We start from the raw sequence: 20889 nt of genomic DNA, 5'->3' as shown, positions 1-20889 counted from the left end.
TAGTTTGTTTTGTAACCATGCTAGTTTTGCATCTATTATGTGCTACAGCTACAGCAGAAAAAATTAATTATAGACGTGCTATAGGTAAATTGAAATAGTTGAATTGGCCAAAGTGTATGTGTGTGAATGCGGAGTGTATGGGTGCAGTGCCGTGTTGTGGCTGTAAGGTCATACATTGCGTAAAATATATTCTGGATAAGTTGGCGGTTCATTTCACAGTGGTGACACCTGATTAATAAAGGGACTATGAATAAACAACAGTCAGTTGTGATTTAAAATGAAAATGTACTAATTACTCAACCTCAAGTGGTTCCAAACCAGTTTGAGTTTCTTTATTCTGTTAAACACAAAGGAAGATATTTTAAAGAAAGCTGAAAACCTGTAATCATTGACTTCCACAGTATGAAAAACAAATATTTGGGAAGTCAATGATTACCAGTTTTACAGCTTTCTTCAAAATATCTTTTATCTTATTTCAGTTTAACAGAAGAAAGAAACTTAAAGCGGACCAAGTGAAGGGTAAGTAAATGTTGACAGAATGGTATGTTTTGAATGAACTATGCCTTTAAATATGTTTTTAATTTACAATAGTAAACCCATACTATCAAATACCATCCATTTGTAAATCAATCTGAGAGAATCTCCTGTTTTGACTTATTTTGAATCAGTTTGTATATTGATTGTATTAAATTGAACATTGTTTTTTTTTTTTTTGCTTGTATGGTTTTTTAACACCAAATGAGGATTGGCTCTGTTTAAGCTGTTGGTGGATGTTTTGCGAAAGAAACTGAGGGTCTGTTAACTAGAAACCTGCCAAACACATATAAACTTCACATCCCTTGTAAGAGATGATTTATTACCAATTTTTGTTTAGGTCATGTTCTGGAGAGACTCTTACCCAAGTTTCTCTTCACTCTCCACAGTCAACACCAGGTCACTCAAGCAGACGTCATCTTGGCCACAGTCTTTCGAGAACGGGATCTAGACCAAACCCAGAGATACAAACACACAACAACAAGCGTTTAGGGACAGGTTTTTGTACAAAGATTATGTGTTCTCCTATTCTTTATGGACATTTTCGAACTTGGCTACAAGGGGCTGTAAGTTTTGAGAGATTCCAAAAAGTATATTTAAACAGTAGGAACTAGTTTAATTAGATATGCATATAGTGTTGTTGGTTGGTAAGCAAATATTTTTTAGGCATTAATACGCTTACAAATTAATTATAGATACTTATTTTCCAAATAAAGTCCACATATCTTTAAAATATTGTCTCACACAGTATTAAATATACAGTATACATGGAAATAGCAGTATTGTGTTGATATTACAGAATTTTTCAGAAACTAAGCCAAACTATAAGTTGAAAATTCCAGCTGTCTTAGAACATTTTAATAAAATTCTTTAAATGTAATAATAGTATTCAAAGTAAATTATAGGTGATTAATAAGTATAGAAGCAATTTATAGTTTATATTTTACATACAACATGCTTAAAAACATCAACATATCCGTTATAGTGAACCACACTCTCAAAAGAGACAGATATTATTATCAACCTCTGCATAAACATGAGCTTTATAAAGTGTTTTGGCATCCTTTCACTCAAAAAAAAATCACAGTAAATATTAAATGATTAATGTAATTAAACACTTATTTTAGCAGAACGTGTTTCTGTTGCCTCATTAGAAACATGCACAGCAGATTTCACACAACAAAAGATACACTCAAACAGACTTTATTCTAGGTGGTCCTGAATAAATTTGTGATCTGTATATCCTGCATTTTGCATTCTGACGAGCTGTAAACATTGTGTCGTCATGCATGACTGTCTGCTTCACAAAACGGCTTCTGTTTATTCTCCCTGCCTGTCCTGTTTCCAAAATGAGAGTCTTACATATATAGTATGTTAAATAAAAGCTTAGATAAACATAAAATTAATTTCTGTAATCTCACTTTTTATAAAACTTTTTGTCCCATAAAACTTAGCCTATCATTGCATATTAATGATCCAATGAGGATCGTTAGAGTCTGTGTTTTTTTTTCTGAGTGGCCTGTATTTTGTCAGGATTTTACAGAGGCCCGTAGGCAGGGGGGGTTTGGGTGGTTCGGAAGATCCACTCACTGAGAAAGGTCCAGAATTTGCCCCATACATAAGCTCATTTGTCCTATTTTGATTGCTATGACATCTTCATTCATTCATTCATTCATTTTCTTGTCGGCTTAGTCCCATTATTAATCCGGGGTCGCCACAGTGGAATGAACCGCCAACTTATCCAGCATGTTTTTATGCAGCGAATGCCCTTTCAGCCGCAACCCATCTCTGGGAAAGCTATGCCATTTTTAATGGTAAAAATAACCCATTGAAAAAGACTTTAAGACCAAGTGGAATCCTCTGTTGGCGTGACATATGCTAACACATATTTTAATTTTATAATCTGATTTAAGTGGTCATCTTTCGCTACTGTATTGTTTTTAAATAGAGAAGACATTTCACAATTAACTTTTATTCTAAATCTTGGACCTTATTCTTGAAACAAAAATGACCAATAAAAAGGTGTGAAGCACCAAAAGTGGGCCATATTAAAATAAATTTGAATACTACTTTGGCTATTGTTGGTATTTATGAATTTTGGACAAAAATAAAAATAGTGCTTAAAATGTCACAAAAATGCAGCATTTAAATCTCAGAATTAAATAGAAAAGGGGGCGTATAACAACAAAAAGTTCCACTTTTTGAGAAAAAAAGAACCACCCCTCTCACCAGGCTGGCTACAGGCCTGTTACACTCGTGGAATTTCAATGAGACCAAAGAAACAATGGTGTTTAAGGCTTACAGTGTATCATTTAAATGTACTAAATTTGTATTATTCAGTGATGCCTAGGTATATCCAGATTTTCATTATATGGCACCTTTAAAAGTCAAAAGTTTTTTTTTTTTTTGGCAAACTTACAAAAAACTCCCATGCATTAGGACTGAAGACATCCAGAACTGGATTTGCATCTGGATTGCCGAGAAATACGTCCACACGCAAGGCAATTGAGTTGACTAAGTCAGGGGTCTCCTGCACGTAGACCTCATGCTCTTCACACAAGTCCTGTGCAGAGACTGTGATGCCTTTCTGGATGACCCGTTCCAAGTTGCTGAAATAACCTCTAGGACTGACCCGGGAATCCTGCAGATCTGCATCCAGCGTCAGGTTGTACTTGACATCTGTTTGTAGAAAAAAACAATGAAATACGTCACTTCCTTTGACCAAACGTGTCCACCAACTAAAAGGAGATCAGAATCAGTATCCTTACCGATTAGCCTGATAGAGTTTGTTGGCTTAAAGGTTGCACTGAAGCATGCTTTAGCCTTAAAGCAGGACACCTGCCGGCCACTGTAGCGACACGGTTTACTCAAGATACTGATCTTATCAGGGGTGAAGGAAACCTTGGCCGTGACCACAGCCAGACCTCGACTCCTAAAACCAAATGCATTATATAATGAAATAGCTCAAGAATGCATCAATTAAAACTCAACCGTCAATTGATTTATGGGTTTTGGAACAAACAGAAGAGTCCCACAGAAAGCTGATGCTTAGAGGATTGTTGAGGTGAAAAATGGGATTCCAGTGGACAGCTGGAGCGATCTTTTCCTTGGCCACAAACATGTCCAAATATCACACCATGACTGAGGCCGTCGATGCAGCTGTTCCCCACTTAACCCGATTGTTGAAGTTAATGAAGTATTACAAATTAGACTGGTGTCATGTTACAGTGATCGAATCAGGCTGTTTTACACCCTCGCAAAGTATGAAAATCAATTGGTGTCCACAGTGAAATGATGCCTGATGTGTTCAATTTCTCACCAGAGTTGGACGACTTTCCCAAAACCCCCCACTGCGACATCTGGGATCGAGTCTCCGTTCATATCTCCACTGCCGTCCAGAGAGCGGCCGAAGAACTTCAGAGCTGAGTCCAGTTTCCCTCCAACGATTCTCTGAATTTGTTAGAATACTATGAGTTTTGGCACCTGAATATATTTAATGCGTGTTAAGGAGTTTGTCAAGTGTGTCATTTTACCTGTGAGCTCTGCTTTTTTATGCTTTTTCTGTGACCATAGTAGATGTAAATGGCACCTTGGTCATTGGCCTCCATTGGCGCTCCAACAACCACATCACTGAAGCCGTCCAGGTTGAGATCTGGGACAGCAGCGATGGCTGTCCCAAACCGAGCGTTCTTTTGTGAGCCCTCTAAGAAACCCTGGTTGCTCAAGATACCCTTTTAAAAAAATTTATAAAAAATAAAAAGAATGTGTTCGTAAGCTTATTGTATACTGTAAGCACAGGTTTAAGACAAGACAGCCTTGCGTTATCAGACCATCAGAATCATGTAAGCAGTGTGTTTAAACATGCTAGTATTGTGTGTTTGTTTTTTTCACCCTAATTGTTAGTCAGTCAGTCAATCAGCCAGTCAGTCTTTATTCATTTCCCGAAGGCAATTTGGTTGGAGCATACAAGCAAAGTCACACAGAATACCAGGGCCGGAGCAAGCGGAACTGCCGCTCTAGGCAAAGGACGCCCTCAACCCCAACCCTCTCTATTCTGCCGCCCTAGACGCGTATATAACGGAGGGCGCGGATGGTGAGGGTAGTGTCGGGGACGCCGCCCTCTCTATTCTATCGCCCTAGACGCGGATATAACTAAGGGCTTGGGTGGAAGGGGTAGTGTCGCGGACGCCGCCCTCTCTATTAGTCGCGGATATTACTGAGAGAGCGGGTGGCGAGGGTAGTGTCGCGGACACCGTCCTTTCTATTCTATCTCACTAGACGCAGATATAACTAAGGGCGCTGGTGGAGGGGGTAGTGTCGCAGACGCCGCCCTCACTATTAGTCGCGGATATTACTGAGGGAGCGGGTGGTCAGGGTCGTGTCGCGGACGCCGCCCTCTCTATTCTATCGCACTAGACGCAGATATAACTAAGGGCGCTGGTGGAGGGGGTAGTGTCGCAGACGCCGCCCTCACTATTAGTCGCGGATATTACTGAGGGAGCGGGTGGTCAGGGTAGTGTCGCGGACGCCGCCCTCTCTATTCTATCGCACTAGACGCAGATATAACTAAGGGCGCTGGTGGAGGGGGTAGTGTCGCAGACGCCGCCCTCACTATTAGTTGCGGATATTACTGAGGGAGCGGGTGGTCAGGGTATTGTCGTGGACGCCGCCCTTTCTATTCTATCGCCCTAGACGCGGATATAACTGAGGGTGCGGGTGGTGAGAATAGTGTCGCAGACACCGCCCTCTCTATTAGTCGTGGATATTACTGAGGGCACGGGTGGTAAGGGTAGTGTCGCGGACGCCGCCCTCTCTATCCTGGTGCCCTAGACGCGAACTAAGCGCGCGTGGTGAGGGTATTGTCGCGGACACCGCCCTCTCTATTAGTCGCGGATATTACTGAGGGCGCGGGTGGTGAGGATAGTGTCGCGGACGCCACCCTCTCTATCCTGCCACCCTAGACGCGAACTGTGGGCGGGGGTGGTGAGGGTATTGTCGCGGACGCCGCCCTCTCTATCCTGGTGCCCTAGATGCGAACTGAGCGCGCGGGTGGTGAGGGTATTGTCGCGGACACCGCCCTCTCTATTAGTCGCAGATATTACTGAGGGCGCGGGTGGTGAGGATAGTGTCGCGGAAGCCACCCTCTCTATCCTGCCACCCTAGATGCGAACTGTGGGCGGGGGTGGTGAGGGTATTGTCGCGGACACCACCCTCTCTATTATTCACGGATATAACTGAGGGCGCGGGTGGTGAGGGTATTGTCGCGGACACCGCCCTCTCTATTAGTCGCGGATATTACTGAGGGCGCGGGTGGTGAGGATAGTGTCGCGGACGCCACCCTCTCTATCCTGCCACCCTAGACGCGAACTGTGGGCAGGGGTGGTGAGGGTATTGTCGCGGACACCGCCCTCTCTATTATTCACGAATATAACTGAGGGCGCGGGTGGTGAGGGTAGTGTCTGGGACGCCGCCTTCTCTATTCTGCTGCCCTAGGTGAACGCCTAGGTCGCCTCTATGGATGCGCCAGCCCTGCATAATACAGAAAAGCACATTATACAACACAAATTCTACCCTAAATTTAAAAATACCTTAAATTGTGACAGGACAGTGGAGATTTTACAGCCAGGAAAGTGTGGGGAGCAGAGATAGGGAAAGGATCGGCAAAGGACCTCAAGCCAGGAATCAAACTCGGGTCCCCATGGCACCACAATGCAACCCAACCTCTAGGCTATTGGTGCCGGCAATGTGAGTCAGTTAATGCTAGAAAGGTAGTAATGTGCTAAAACACTTCAATGTGATAAATGATGCAAGAACACTTCAGCATAGAGCGTTGTGTTTAATGCTAGAATCATGTCATCTAAAACCAGCTAATTCCAGCTTAGACAAGCAAATCAGCTAGTGTTAGCTTAGCCTAAGTTGATTTGCTACTCTTTGCTGGTTTAAGATGGAAACAGCACGTTTTAAAGGGCACCTATGATGAAAATCATCTTTTGCAAGCTGTTCGGACAGAACTTTGTGTAGGTATAGTTTGTCCACAGTCATTTTGGAGTGATATAAACACAATAAGTGTCTTTTTTTATTTCCTGACATTAAAATAGGATCCAAATCCGCTCCATTTTGAGGCCCACCGCAACGTGATGTAGAAGTGCGGTTTCCCCACCCACTGAATTGATTGACAGCTGCATATTAGCATGTCTCTGCAGTAACAGTAACATAGAAAGCAAATTTTCTGCAGTAACATAGAAAATTTTGAAAAAGGGGTCAAATATATGCCCTTATCAGGTTATCAGTTTAGGTTGAACATATTTTATGTTATTTTGGTCAAAATTTTAGCCAAGTTCTGACTCATGACTATTCTGGTCGAATTGAGCCAAATATTACACATTAGGTCGTCCCAAGTTGCATTCTTATGCACTATTCTATGCCATTTTGTAATATAAATAGTGTAAGTAGTGCAAATTCTAAAAAGTAAAAGTGGACTTTAAATACCCGGATGACAAACTAATTTAACCGGTAAAATTCAACCGTTAAAATGAAATGTGGAATGTTAGTCTGGGAGGTAATACAGGAGGAAGAGGAGGGCAACAAAAAAGAAGAGAAAGAACAATAAGATAACCACCTTGGTAATGGTGAACATGTAGACTCGTCCGGTTTCAGTTTTCTCCTCGCTCATGTACATCGGAGCTCCGACCAGCAGCAGATCCGTCACACCGTCAGAGTCCACATCCACAGGACAGAGAACGCTGCCAAAATAAGAGCCGATCTGCAAACCACAGTGATAAATGACATTACATTTCACAGTTTATTGAAGCTGAAGGTCATTAAAGGTCAAGTGTACCTGATCTCCTCTTTGAGAGTCTATGACGACAGCCTGTTTCTGGCTGTTAATGCTGTAAACTACAACCTGTCCTCTGTGAACGGCACGAGGAGCACCGGCCACATAATACTCAGACGAGCCGTCAGTCACAGAGCTCACAGAGTAGCCTGGATGCATGATAGGGTGTATAAAATATATAAATGCATGTAACTGTATGGCTTTTCAATTTGAGCATTTGAGGCAAAACAACCTGAATAGATAGATAGATGGATGGATGGATGGATGGATGGAAGGAAGGATGGATGGATGGATGGAATAGATAGATAGATAGATAGATAGATAGATAGATAGATAGATAGATAGATAGATAGATAGATAGATAGATAGATAGATAGATAGATAGATAGATAGATAGATAGATAGATAGATAGATAGATAGAGAGAGAGAGAGATAGAGAGATAGATACTGCTGTATGGCTCAATGCTTACCAAGTAATGAACAGTGGCTTTTGTCCTCCAAGACTTTCTCAAAAGCCGTTTTGGGCAAAATGTCTGATTTCTGAGCAGTCTGGTGAACAACAGTCCCGATCCAATTGTATGCTCCAGCTGCTCCCAGCAGAATCACATCCTACAACAAAGACTTAATGTAAACCTCCAGTAGACAAGCTATTTAACAAGAGCTTTGATTGAAACACACACAAGCAGACACCTTATTTCTAGTCTGGTATGCACTGAATCCCACTTGCGACATTTCCATTTCGAAATTATCCCCAGTACCTTTTCCAACACCTAAAAAGACGAAACAGTCAAGGAACAACAATAAAAAGAAGGTATTTAAACATGTTTGGTCTGTTATATTTATTTGTACAGGGTTGCCTCAATTTACAACAATAATGATCCTGATAAACTAATCAAACTTTAATGTAATATGCACTATGCAAAATTAGTGATTCACCAACATTTTTACTAAACTGTGCTTGTATTGCACATGCAATCTAATATCACAATAAAGCCTGTTTGACACCGCAAGTGCAAGCAGGGGCCTGAGCAGAGCGTGAGGAGTGCGTGTTTTTTCACTGTCCATGTTAACAGATTAGAGCTTGCATACCGCACTCAGAGGCGTGAGCATCGCTGAAGCAGCGGTGCCGCATGCAGAAAGCTGATAGTTTCGACGTTGGGTCTATTTTTGCCATGCTGCTCATGCTCAATCAAAATGACAATTGACTGATAATGACCAAAACACATTGAATGACAGTAAAAAGTAGCAAGTTTACCCAATAAATTCATCAATAATATCCACTGACATATATATAATCAATCAAATAAACCTAAACAATTTAAGACTGCAACAAATATTTATTTAGGTCCGAACTACAAAATCAAATGTAAAACAACTTTAGTATTAATTTTGCTTAGTAAGTTGCACACTAATTTGATCATGTATAAACATAATTATAACTATATTGTATAAATATAGGCGTACATCATCCTGACTATCAAAAACAAAATGATATAATATCACATGCGATTGTCTTCTGAGTGCAGCAGACATGAATGACACTCCTCATAGAGCTTGAGAAGCATGCAGTCCAGTAGGATCTATATAATTTGTAGAATAAATAATTGCACGTTAAGGAAACAGCATAGGAAGAAGTTGCTGCGGGCCTTGGAGCTAATGAAAAGTAATAAAAATAGTGTATTTACATATAGACAGATAGACAGGTAACTAGATAGAATAGACAGAGATAGATTGATCTGTGCAGCAGCTGCCGATGAGCAGAGCTGCGCGCTGCAGACGCAGTTGGTGTGAAAGCAAAACACCTGCACACTGCACACACACTGCTCAAGCTCTGCTCACGCTTGCAGTGTGAAACAGGCGTAAGCTTTGTTCTATGTTACTCAGAATAGAAAATAATCTTACATTTTAAAGAGCCCCTATTAAGGGTTTTTGAAAATGACCTGCTTTGTAGTGTGTAACACAAGTGAAGTGAAATATCTAGCTAAGGCTTAAATCTGAAAGTGCGCCATGTTTAAAACATTGATTTATCGATAAAAGAGTCGACTGATAGTGGTTCTAATGAATCGCCGTGGTAATTAGTCTTTAGCCGTGACGCTGTGACGTATATACGAAACTCAAGCACCGCACACAGACTCAGGAAAATTAAAACCCCTGGCGCTGCCCACAAACACTGTATAAAGCAAAAGAGGAAGAAAAACACTGTAGCAGATCCCTGTCGAATTAAGTTGCGTAGACGATGTGCTCTGAAGTGTGAAGGAAAGTAAGTGTTATTTTCCCTACTCAAAGATGGGGCTGTGAAGAGTCAGTGGTTGAAGTTTATTTTTGCAAAAATACCTCAGTATTATAGCCTCAGCCTTGTGCTGCATTCCCATAATTTTTCTGATGAGGGCTGCAGCAATCTACACGCTTACGCCAGGGGATTCGTCGGCCGTTTGTTAAAAAAAGGATCAGAAAAGACTATTGATATATGGGACTTTACATGAACTTTACAGTACACAGTTCATGGACCAGTTTCTTTCTCCATTTCACAAGTGTAAGTAAGTGTCATTAAAATGGTTGCCTCCTTGTTTTCTCTAGCATGTAAATGATGCATTTAATTGTGTTTTGTTACTTGTAACCGCTTGTTCTGTATCTGGTTAACTCTTTATATTCTCATATCGCATTTAAAACTGGGTTGATAATGCACTGCTTTGATGCATTGCTTTAGTACATTCCTGCGTTGGGCTCACACATATACTCCGCACTCTGACTAGTTTTAATATTGCTGATAAGCTGTGCTGGGAATTTCTCTCCGTCTCGCGCTGAATGCAGTCGATCGATTAGAACAGACTGGGTCATTGGACCAATCAGCACAGATTAGCATCGCACTGAGGAGGGGTTTGGGAACAAATGAATCGCTGAACGAATCATGTGGGAGTCGTTGAGATAATTAGATAAAAATAAATGCATATTATAAGACAATGAAAGTGTTTTTTAACCTTGCATGCATATCAGACTGTTGTTGAAGACCACCAAAACCAAAATATGACCTTTTTAATGCATAATAGGGGCTCTTCAAATTCTTTAGATTTTTTTAAAATTGGAACTTACAATAAATAAATGTATATTTGACACTCGTTGTGACTTATTTGGCAAAAGAACCAATAATTTCTTCATCTTTACTACAACTTCTGGCATAAAATGACATAAAACAGGCAAATGAACATAATTACAGACCTTCAATGTTGAAGATTCGATCTCCGAGAGTTCCCACGATTTCTATAAGTGCTGCTTCCTCAGACACGTTGAAAAAGAATTTCTCAGTTGGTTTACTTGCTATTGACTTAATTTCAGCTATGAGCTTGCTTGTGTCAATATCATTTCTTATGTAATATCCAAGAACCTAAAAAAGTAAAAAAAAAAAGTACTACTTTCAATTATGCTTGATATTAAGATCCATATTTGTATTATATATGACTGCAAATATATTTTTTTCACTAACCGCAATGCCAAAACGTGTGATATTTTGGCTATCACATTCCGCAATAACTTTGTTCCTTATATTTGCATCATGTGACTCTCCATCTGTTACCACCACCATCACTTTAGTGGCTCCAGGACGGCCTCCGTTTTGTGGTAAGAATGCATTCGTTCTATGAGATCAAATCACCCACAGACATGCAAACAAAGAACATTTAAGTGTTTAATGTATAAAACTATTTGTATTATTTTAATATTTCTGCATGACAACTTATTTCAGGAGTTGATATCTTTAATAATTTCTGGTATCACTTTATGTCACTTTTTATTGATACATACCCCTATATACAGTTCTGTGCATTGCGAAATACGTCACATGAGGAACATTGTTTGCAGTTTTTGTTTTCACAAATCCACCAGAGACCGCTGTGTACCCTTTTTCAGATGTCAAATTTCTTTCACGAGTGCCATTTGTGCCTGCTGTTCTCACTAAAATCCACCAGAGGCCACTATCGACTGACTGACCAACTGACCCAAACCCTTCCCTAAACCCAACTGACAGTGTTTTCAAAAGCAATCCAGAAAAAAAAGCCTCAACGACCGCCTGATTTTCACCACATTTTCAGATCTACCATGTTGGTTGGCTGGTAGCGCAAAAAGAAACAAGCCTTCAGACACGTCCTATACCGCCCCATAGCATTCGTTTAAAAGATGAGTTGCAGCCATACCTAGCTCTGGCTACAAAATTTGTGATTTCCAGAAATGTACATGGGGTACGTTTTCATGAGTCTATGTTGCTTTATGTTGATGGTCCCCTTAACTCATCTTGTTGATTAGAAGTTGCATTACAACCACATGGTAACTAATTATCTTTAAAATGTTAGTAGACTGTTAGGTTAGGCTTAGTGTAGGCTGACATTTACTTGCAAAGTTCCTTATAGTCAGAAGAATGTCTTTAGGTGCAGTGTCACTAGATATTAAACAGCGAGTACTAATTAATTGGCATGTGAATGCAATATAACTTACAGTCAAATAAATATGCAAAAGGGACCATTAAAATAATGTGATGCCCTATATTTTCTTTTTGCTACATTAAACACAATAAAATTATCTTGCAATTGCATTGTCTTTTATTATGCCTTTGTTTATTATTTTTACTATTTTTTCAAATAATTTTCAAAGTTTTGTAAGTGTAATAATATTACTAATAAGTGAAGTTTCACAAACTAGTTTCGAGAGGAGCATGTGGTATGATTGACTGCAGCTGGTCTCTCCTCTACAATCATTAGTTAGCCAATCAGATTAATCCAATATCACTATAAGTAGCTTAGCAAAAATTACTCCCTTATCTTTGTTTTACGAAGAAATCCCCCATCCACCCCTTCTCCCCCTTCTTTCCATTACCACTGGGAGCTCTCGAGAACCACCTGATCTCGTATTCCCCTTACATGCTCTATCAACCAGGCGGGTGCCCTGGGCTCAATTATCTCTGAGCTCAGGGTTCTCTCCCAGGACAGCATGCCAAATCTGCGAATAGCATCAAGCAATATCTAAGTGTGAACTTTTGAAATTGGCCACAGCCAATGTGTGAAAACATATTAGTAGTGTGCTAAAACAACCTACAGTAGAAACACAATAAAACCTTGGAACTAGCTACATGATAAAATATCCTAACAGTGTTAAAACATCCTTGAAACACATTAGAACCTTGTAGCTAGCTAACAACATTGAAAAAAAACAGCTAGCAGTATTATAAACCTAATACTAATACTAATAATAGCAGTAAAATAACATAGAAACAAACTGAAACCTTACAACTAGCTAACAACATGGCAATACAAGCTAGCAGTGTGCTAAAACAACCTAGAAACCCAATAGAACTTTGGAACTAATGCGATAAAACATGTTATTAGTCTCAAAACAAACTACAACAGCATTACAATAGAATCTTGCAACTAGATAACAACACGATAATTCCTGCTAGCATGGGTTAAAAAACATGCTAGAACTATGCAACAAGCTAACATCATGTTTGTTATGATTACCAGCGATCTAACCCTCACAGATCATGGAGAACATTCACATGAACTACAATCCTGTCTTCATAAGAACTACAAGTTCTGTCATGCAACACACACACACCTGTTCCAAGTCATCATTGATTAGACTCACAGCTGAAACTGCTCATGTACTGATTACACTACACATTTAAGCTGTGAGTTTGTGTGTGCGAAATTCTGTCGTACGGCGCTGTGAAAAGGGGCAGGATTACACAAGATGATTAGACATTAAAAAAGCGAGCGATTGCTCCGTATTTAAAATTTCTGTCCAGAGGGGTCAAGTTTTGATTATCGATTGGTCTTACGCAGTCAAGTGATACAATTTTGCAGGTAAGAGTTCACCAAGCTTGAACTTTCCAACACAGCAACTCAGGGCTCGAAATTGCGACCATTTTGGTCGCATGTGCGCCTGAAATTTTAACTAAGCGACCTTAACATATATTTGGGAGCATTTCTGCGAGTGCTTAAAATTGTTGTGTGCGACCAGTTTTTACTGCAAAATGTTCAGCACATGTGCGGATTCGGGAGACATTCACGCAGAATGCATCTCTAAGCTCTTTGTCTGCACTTGGAACGTGAAACGCAGCGCTCAGGAATGGTTTAAAACAGTTGTCATGCCAACTTGCTGCAGTAAACAAAGCCAAGTCCGTAATGCTTGCCCCGCCTTCGCGCTCTTCTTATTGGCCCATCACTGCTCTAGCACTGAACGCGAATGATTGGTTAATTTCAGCTGTCAATCACTCAGCGCCTTCTGGCTTCAGATGACAGAGAGAGCTACAACCGCGAAAAATTGTAAAGCGCTGAAGATGAGAATGAAGATAACATAACACTGACAGATTTAGTTTAAGAAACCATGTAGTTATAAATAATGATACATCTTACTAGTGATCATGTGCTAAATGTTAATCCACCATCTACACTTTACCAAGAGTAGAAGACTTCCATTGGCTTCAAGTCATGGAGATGGGATGAAGTTTTCAGGTAACTGTTGGCCACATCTAGCACGAGAGCTTCTGTTTAATCCTTCATATAATCGCCAGATGCTGTCCGCCGTGCAAGGGGCAGCTATATGTCAAATTTACACCACATACACATCGCAAACGGGCTAGTACTGCGTAAACTAACATCGATACTCCTAAAAAGACAGGTATTGCTATTAACATGTATGTATATAATAAGGTACAGTATGAGTCAAAAGCATCAGTGCAATATCCGACAGCACTTGAGAGAACAGCACAGTTTTACCGTTAACAGATTTATTCAAGCAGTGCATGCAGGGCCGGTGAGCGCTCCGTGTATGCTGTTCACTCAGTTATGTTATAAAAATGTATTTTCTTGTGATAACGGGATTTCGTTGAGACATATATAATTTTTTTTTTGCTTGTTAGGTTGATTAGTGTTGATTTCAAATACAATAAATATGTTTGTATAAAACCTGTAGTAACGGTGCTCATGATTGGTGGGTGCGACTAAATTTTGGCTGATGCGCCTAAATTTTTAAAGTTAGGAGCACCGGTGCTACCAAGCAAAAAGGGTAATTTCGAGCCCTGCAACTGCAAAACTTGATGCATGAGCTTGCATTTTCGGTCTGACGCATTCACATGCGTATGAATGAAAGTCGATGTTGAGGAAAGTGTAGTGTGACCGCAGCTTTATACAGCTCACTTGGACACTCTCATTGCTTTGTCTTTAATTGTTAATACCTTGTAACATTAAAAGCGTTCCCTGGTATAGGTTCCACATGTTCAGACCTTTGCTTTGTTTTATCATTACCCTGTCTGCCGCCTGTACCAACCATCTGCCTGTTACCTGATGACACCTCTGGATTGCCTTGTTTCTACCCGTTTGCACCTGTTGTTGATCATTGTCTGACTGACCACTATTGTTAATAAAACCTGCATTAGGATCCTCACTCCACTGTCACTCGTCTCCCTTGTGATTACAATGACAATGTACCAGCGGCATGCTAAAGCAACCTAATAGCATATAAGAACAAAGCAACAAGCTACAAAAACCAGCTAACATATGCCTAAACAACCAAGAAACAACCCATTAATAAATAAATAAAAGTTACTATGTTGTTTATTAATTCAATAACAGTAGATTACATAATGTAAGTGAGGCTGCTCAGAAAGAATTATACTATACCTTGCAAAGTCAATGGCTTTGAAAGTATTGGTCTCTAATCCTTGTTTCTGCTGCATATTTGAAGCTGCTTTAATCATAGACTCTTTTGTCTTGTAGGAATTCAAGTAAAACTGGAACGTAGTGTCAACACCGTACTGCATAACACTGACCTGTTCCAAATGAAATCAGAAATGTCATTGCTAAAAAAAAAACTAAAAAAAAAACAATAATATACAGTATACAAAAACACAAGCTGTTCGACTGACCTGGGTGCTTTGAGGTCCAATATTTAAGTTTTCCAACAGTTTCACCAGGAAATCAACAATTGGTTCCCATGGGTATATACTGTTGGATCCATCCAAAACAATGGCAATGTCCATAAGACTACCACAAGCTGTTTAGAAGTAAAACGGAAGAAGACAAATGTTAATACCAGGTTAACCTGAAGAGTAAATTTTCAGAGAGAGAATACAGATGTGTGTTACTTTGAACAGCAGGGGAAAAAGCCGACTGGAGGGTAAACTGTGGGCTCACATCAGCACAGACTCCTGGGTAAAAGTACTGACTTCCACAGAGCTGAGCCCACAGCGGACCACACGTCTAAAACACAAAGTCACATAATAGGATTTTAATGATAACAGCATACATGGACCAGTTAAAAAGTATGAACTTTCTCTTGGTGAAAATATGGATATAGTGAGGTACTAAGGCATTTATAAATCATTTTGTTACAGCGTAAAATACTGAGATTTTTTAGTTTAAACAGTTTGAAGACAATTTATATTAATATCCCAGAATTGATGACTATGTAACAATTGAGAACATAAAAGCTGTTGTTGGAGGTCGGTTTGAGTAATGGTCAATTGTGTTGATTCACTCTTGTTCATAAATCTAATATGTATTCGGACCTACTACTCAGCTGACATATTACTCACAACTCAGCTCAGTAACCTGCAAGATCCTGACAAGCACATGCAATGGACACTTTACTATCCCATGAGGCCACGTGGAAGGTTAAACAGTGTAAAACCCAAAAGAGTTACGGTAATTCAAACCGTTTGAGAAAACCTATTGCAACAAACCATTTAATTTCAAAAACTAATCCCAATGAGTACCATGAACTTAATCCATTTGAGTACACGAAGCAATTTGAGCACAGCAAAACCCAATAAATGAAGAGAACTCAAACCAGATGAGTACTGTAAAACCCAATAAGTTAAAGCAACTCAAAACCGTTTGAGGAAACCGATTGCAACAAACCATTTAAGTTAAAAATATATATATAAGTACTGTGAACTTACTCCATTTAAGTTGAAGTAATGAGGTATATAATTAACTCATTACTTCAACACAGAGTTCAAAACTCTTTTCAAATGTGTAGAATTAACTTTTAGTCAATTTTGAGTTAACTATACTTAATTCATTTATGATAAAGTTGACTGTTGTGTTTTACAGTGTACAAATCGAATGAAGCAAAGCAACTTACATGGGTAGGTCAACCTGGTGAATATAGTTTGTCCAGTAACATGTTTACCAGAATCAACTAATTCTCTGAAGCAACACACTTGGGAAAACAAGTTCCTACAAGAAGAGAAATCTGTGAACTTTTCCAAAGAACCTACATTCATCATCCCCTGTATGGTGGTATCACAGCTTACTGGATGTTGACCACATCTGAGCCTTCACTCACCTTCCTTTCCTTGTTCCCAACATCAGATACCCAAATGATATCTAAAAGTAATCAAGTTTAACTAAGATAGAACGTATTTATTCATGTTTAGAGTCATTTTTTAGGTCTCAGTGTGTCTGGTAAAAAGGTCTCACCTCCCTAAAGGTTGAAATGTTCAGTTTTAAGCTACAAGAAATTGAGCTGGAAAAAGATAAACTAAAATCAGGCATACTCACAAAGTTATCACTAATCTGCCAAAGACTTCCTATACGTACATACCAAGAAAAATAATGTAAAAAATCTCTGGAGTGAGGTGCCCAAATAGTAAGAAAATAAATAAACAGCACCATGTGGTGAAGCTAGAGGTATTTAGAGAAGGGTGGTATCCAGATATCCTGCACAATTGCTGTGTGTAGCTCTTATTTCAGGTAAAACATTTCTAAACCCTCTTTTTGGTATGATTTAAGATTGCTTATTGATTTGATGATCTGATTCAGGGGTCACCAACATTTTCGAATAATCGTGCACCCCCGGTGTTAATGCATGCCAACAACATTCCAAACACAGCAGCAATGTATTAAAGCAACCTAAACACATGCTATAATCAGGAAACAGGATAAGAATAAACTTAATAGTGTCTTACAATAACCTGTAAATATGCTAGAACCACAAAACAAATCCTAGAAACAAGCTTATCCTAAAACAATTGTATGTCAGTTGATTGCATATCAGTAACGTGTTTCTGTATGTTACTTATTGGAAAGTGGACAATCCTACCATAAAGCCATTATTTTTGGTAGTTGGAGTCAAAGTAAGACCTAGACTCATGTTGATGTTGTTGCCGTTGGAGATGCTTGACACATCCACAGAATCTGAAAGCACCGCACATTGAATAGTTTAGGCAAGGCAAGGCAAGGCAAGTTTATTTATATAGCACATTTCATACACAATGGCAATTCAAAGTGCTTTACATAAACAAGAATAAAAGAAACAAGTAAAATAAAAATAAAAACAAATAATAAAAATTCGTAAAAACAAAACAAAACATAAAAACAGGTCAAATGTGATATAAAAGAATGAAGAAGAAGAGAAAAACATGATAGTGCAATCTGTCGGACGCAGCACAGTGCTCATTCAGTAAAGGCACAGCTAAACAGATGTGTTTTCAGTCTTGATTTGAATGTGCCTAATGTTGGAGCACATCGGATCATTTCTGGAAGCTGATTCCAGCAGCGAGGGGCATAGTGGCTAAAAGCCGATTCACCCTGCTTTGACTGAACTCTTGGAACTTCTAGTTTATATGATCCTAAAGATCTGAGTGATCTGTTAGGTTTGTATTCAGTGAGCATATCTGTAATGTATTGAGGTCCTAGGCCATTTAGTGATTTATAGACCAGTAATAATACTTTAAAATCTATTCTGAATGTAACTGGCAGCCAGTGTAGAGACCTGAGGACAGGTGTGATGTGCTCTGATTTTCTGGTTCTGGTTAGAATTCTGGCTGCAGCGTTCTGGATGAGCTGTAACTGTCTGACTGTCTTTTTAGGAAGACCAGTGAGGAGTCCATTACAGTAATCCACCCTGCTGCTGATAAAAGCATGAACAAGTTTTTCTAAATCTTCACTAGAAACAAAGCATCTGATTCTTGCTATGTTTTTGAGATGATAGTATGCTGATTTACTGACTGCTTTGACATGACTGTTGAAACTCAGATCTGACTCAAGAGTCACACCAAGATTCTTGACCTTATTTTTTGTCATTTGACCTTTAGTGCCAAGGTACGCATTTACCTTGAGAACCTCATCTTTGTTTCCAAACACAATCATTTCAGTTTTCTCTTTGTTTAACTGAAGAAAGTTTTGGCACATCCAATTGCTCATTTCATCAATGCATTGGCAGAGGGTGTCAATGGGGCTGTAGTCATTAGGCAGTAAGGCTAGGTAGATCTGAGTGTCATCAGCATAGCTGTGGTAGGAGATTTGGTTCTTTCTCATTATTTGGCTCAGAGGGAGCATGTAAAGGTTGAAAAGGAGAGGTGCCAGAATCGAGCCTTGTGGGACTCCACACGTCATGGGTGTCCACCTCGACCTATGGTCACCTATACTGACATGGTAACCTCTACCTTCAAGGTTTATTACATTATTTAATACATTATGAAACTTATTATTATAAACTTTGGGGTGGTACAGTGGCGCAGTGTGTAGCACGATCGCCTCTCAGCAAGAAGGTTGCTGGTTCAAGCCTCAGCTGGATCAGTTGGCTTTTCTGTGTGAAGTTTGCATGTTGTCCCCATGTTCGCGTGGGTTTCCTCCGGGTGCTGTGGTTTTTTCCACAAGTCTAAAGACATGTGGTTAAGGTGAATTGGATAAACAAAATTGTCCATAGTGTATGTGTGTGAATTAGTGTGGATGTTTCCCAATAATGGGTTGCAGCTGGAAGGGCATTCGCTGCGTAAAACATATGCTGGATAAATTGGTTCATTCCACTGTGACCAACCCAGATTAATAAAGGGACTTAGCCGAAAAGAAAATGTATGAATGAATGAATCAAAAACTTTTGTCATATTCTGAGCTATTGTTTGTTTTCTCCACAAGATGTCGCCATTTTCCTTAGTGTTTCTGTTTGTGGTTCATTTGCGTTAATTTGGTTCAGCTGTGTCTTGTTAGTCTAGCCTATTTATTCTACCCTCTTGTTTTCACTTGTCACTTGGTTTTTGAGTTTGATTTGCTACCGCTGTTGCCGTAAGTCCTCTTGTCAGTACCTTTTGTATTTTTTGGCTATAGTACCCTTTGCTCTACGGAGAACTTTATGTTTGTTAACTGCTTAGCTTGTAGAGTTCCTACTTTTTGCCTGGCTGCTTTTTTTTTGTGATTATTTTAGATTTCCTTAATAAACACCTTTGTTTGAACTAAACCTTGTGCCTTAGCAAGTGGGCTCACCAACTCCCTCTGTGGCTGAACATTAAAACACTGGTATACTACACCAGCGACCTGGGTTTGAGCCTTGGGCTCATCACAACTTTACTCTTGAACTTTACAGCATTAAATTATGAAATCATCCTATGATATATGTGGTTAGTACCAGGCTGGAGCCCTTTTGCCTTTAAACTGTCTTCATGGCATTGATTCAACAAGGTGCTGGAAATTACTACTAAGATTTTGGTCCATGTTGACATGATCACATCAAGCAGTTGCAGCGGATTTGTGAATCTCCCAATCCAGCACATCCCAAAGGTGCTCTAATAATTGGTGTGAAATTTGGTGACTGGCCACTCTTTGGGTTTAGCACATTAGCCTGCTAGAAGTAGACATCACAAGATGAGTTACACTGTGGTAATTAACGTATGGATACGGTCAATAAAAATACTTGGGTAGGTTGATTTGAAACAATGCTTATTTGGTACAAAGGGACCCAATGAAAAAAATAAAAGGGGTGCTAATAATTCTGACTTCAACTGTACATAAAGTTTATTAATATGTTTCACATAAGGCAGCTCTGTGCATGAAGCAGAACTAGCTGCCATCGGTACCGTGATGCCAAATGATGATTCTCGCTAAAATCAGGGTTCTTCAGTTTGAGTTCAAAGGTTAGATGTCTGATTTCCATCGGCATTCTAGAAATTATTTCCAAAGTAGGAAACAGCAAAACTCCCAATTCCTAGTTGTCTGAAATGCAACATTTGCTGACATGAGTATAGGTGAGCTCATCTCATCTGTTTTAAGGTTTGATGTGTTGTTTGTTCAGAGATGCTCCTTATCAGACCTTGCTTGTAACAAGTGGATCTTTAAGTTACTGTTGCCTTTCTATCAGACAGTCAAACATGTTATCCTGGTGTTTGCAGGGATACCTCAAAGACATGGGGTATAGGTGAATGGGGTATATGTCGAAGCATGCTAATAGGACTTTTAATTTGCCATTAACCTGGGTTAAACGCTTCCGGTGAATTGAATGCCAATGCAAAATCCGATGCGTTTAAGGTCTGTTTTCTTTAAAAATCAGCGATCTCGACTAGCTGAGTGATATCTGATTTAAAGTGGGTCTCAGATTGTACAAGAAGCACTGCATTAAATTACATTTCCCCTGCCATATCTTTATAATATGAGCATTTATTTTACCCCAGTTTATTCAATGGAGCTGCTGCGTTAGCCTGCCGATTCTGACGGGCGCGTGTGAGTAAACCGCTTTTTGTCTCGTTTTACGCTTG

At 39.5% G+C, this 20889-nt stretch overlaps 2 protein-coding genes across 2 annotated transcripts in view; one reads left to right on the top strand and one right to left on the bottom strand.

The window, feature by feature from the left end:
- tctn1 (tectonic family member 1) overlaps positions 1–20889 on the top strand; it is an 845382-nt gene that overhangs the window by 309337 nt on the left and 515156 nt on the right. The gene's annotated exons all lie outside the window — the stretch shown is intronic.
- itga2.2 (integrin, alpha 2 (CD49B, alpha 2 subunit of VLA-2 receptor), tandem duplicate 2) overlaps positions 1–20889 on the bottom strand; it is a 54101-nt gene that overhangs the window by 16073 nt on the left and 17139 nt on the right. Inside the window, exons 4-18 of the mRNA XM_087270090.1 lie at positions 17463–17557; positions 15502–15616; positions 15283–15410; positions 15038–15186; positions 10852–11002; positions 10587–10752; positions 8061–8140; positions 7841–7979; positions 7373–7518; positions 7154–7297; positions 4068–4265; positions 3854–3984; positions 3303–3466; positions 2954–3213; positions 899–981 (exon numbers count right to left, since the gene is read on the bottom strand). Coding sequence (XP_087126216.1) covers positions 899–981; positions 2954–3213; positions 3303–3466; positions 3854–3984; positions 4068–4265; positions 7154–7297; positions 7373–7518; positions 7841–7979; positions 8061–8140; positions 10587–10752; positions 10852–11002; positions 15038–15186; positions 15283–15410; positions 15502–15616; positions 17463–17557 — 2149 coding nt within the window. The remainder of the gene's footprint in view (positions 1–898; positions 982–2953; positions 3214–3302; positions 3467–3853; positions 3985–4067; positions 4266–7153; positions 7298–7372; positions 7519–7840; positions 7980–8060; positions 8141–10586; positions 10753–10851; positions 11003–15037; positions 15187–15282; positions 15411–15501; positions 15617–17462; positions 17558–20889) is intronic.

The sequence above is a fragment of the Danio rerio genome, chromosome 10, assembly GCF_052040795.2.
Source record: "Danio rerio strain M-AB ecotype USA chromosome 10, GRCz13ab, whole genome shotgun sequence".
Taxonomy (NCBI): domain Eukaryota; kingdom Metazoa; phylum Chordata; class Actinopteri; order Cypriniformes; family Danionidae; genus Danio; species Danio rerio.
The sequence above is the reverse complement of the archived record's forward strand: the minus strand, read 5'-3'. Positions and strand labels throughout refer to the sequence as shown.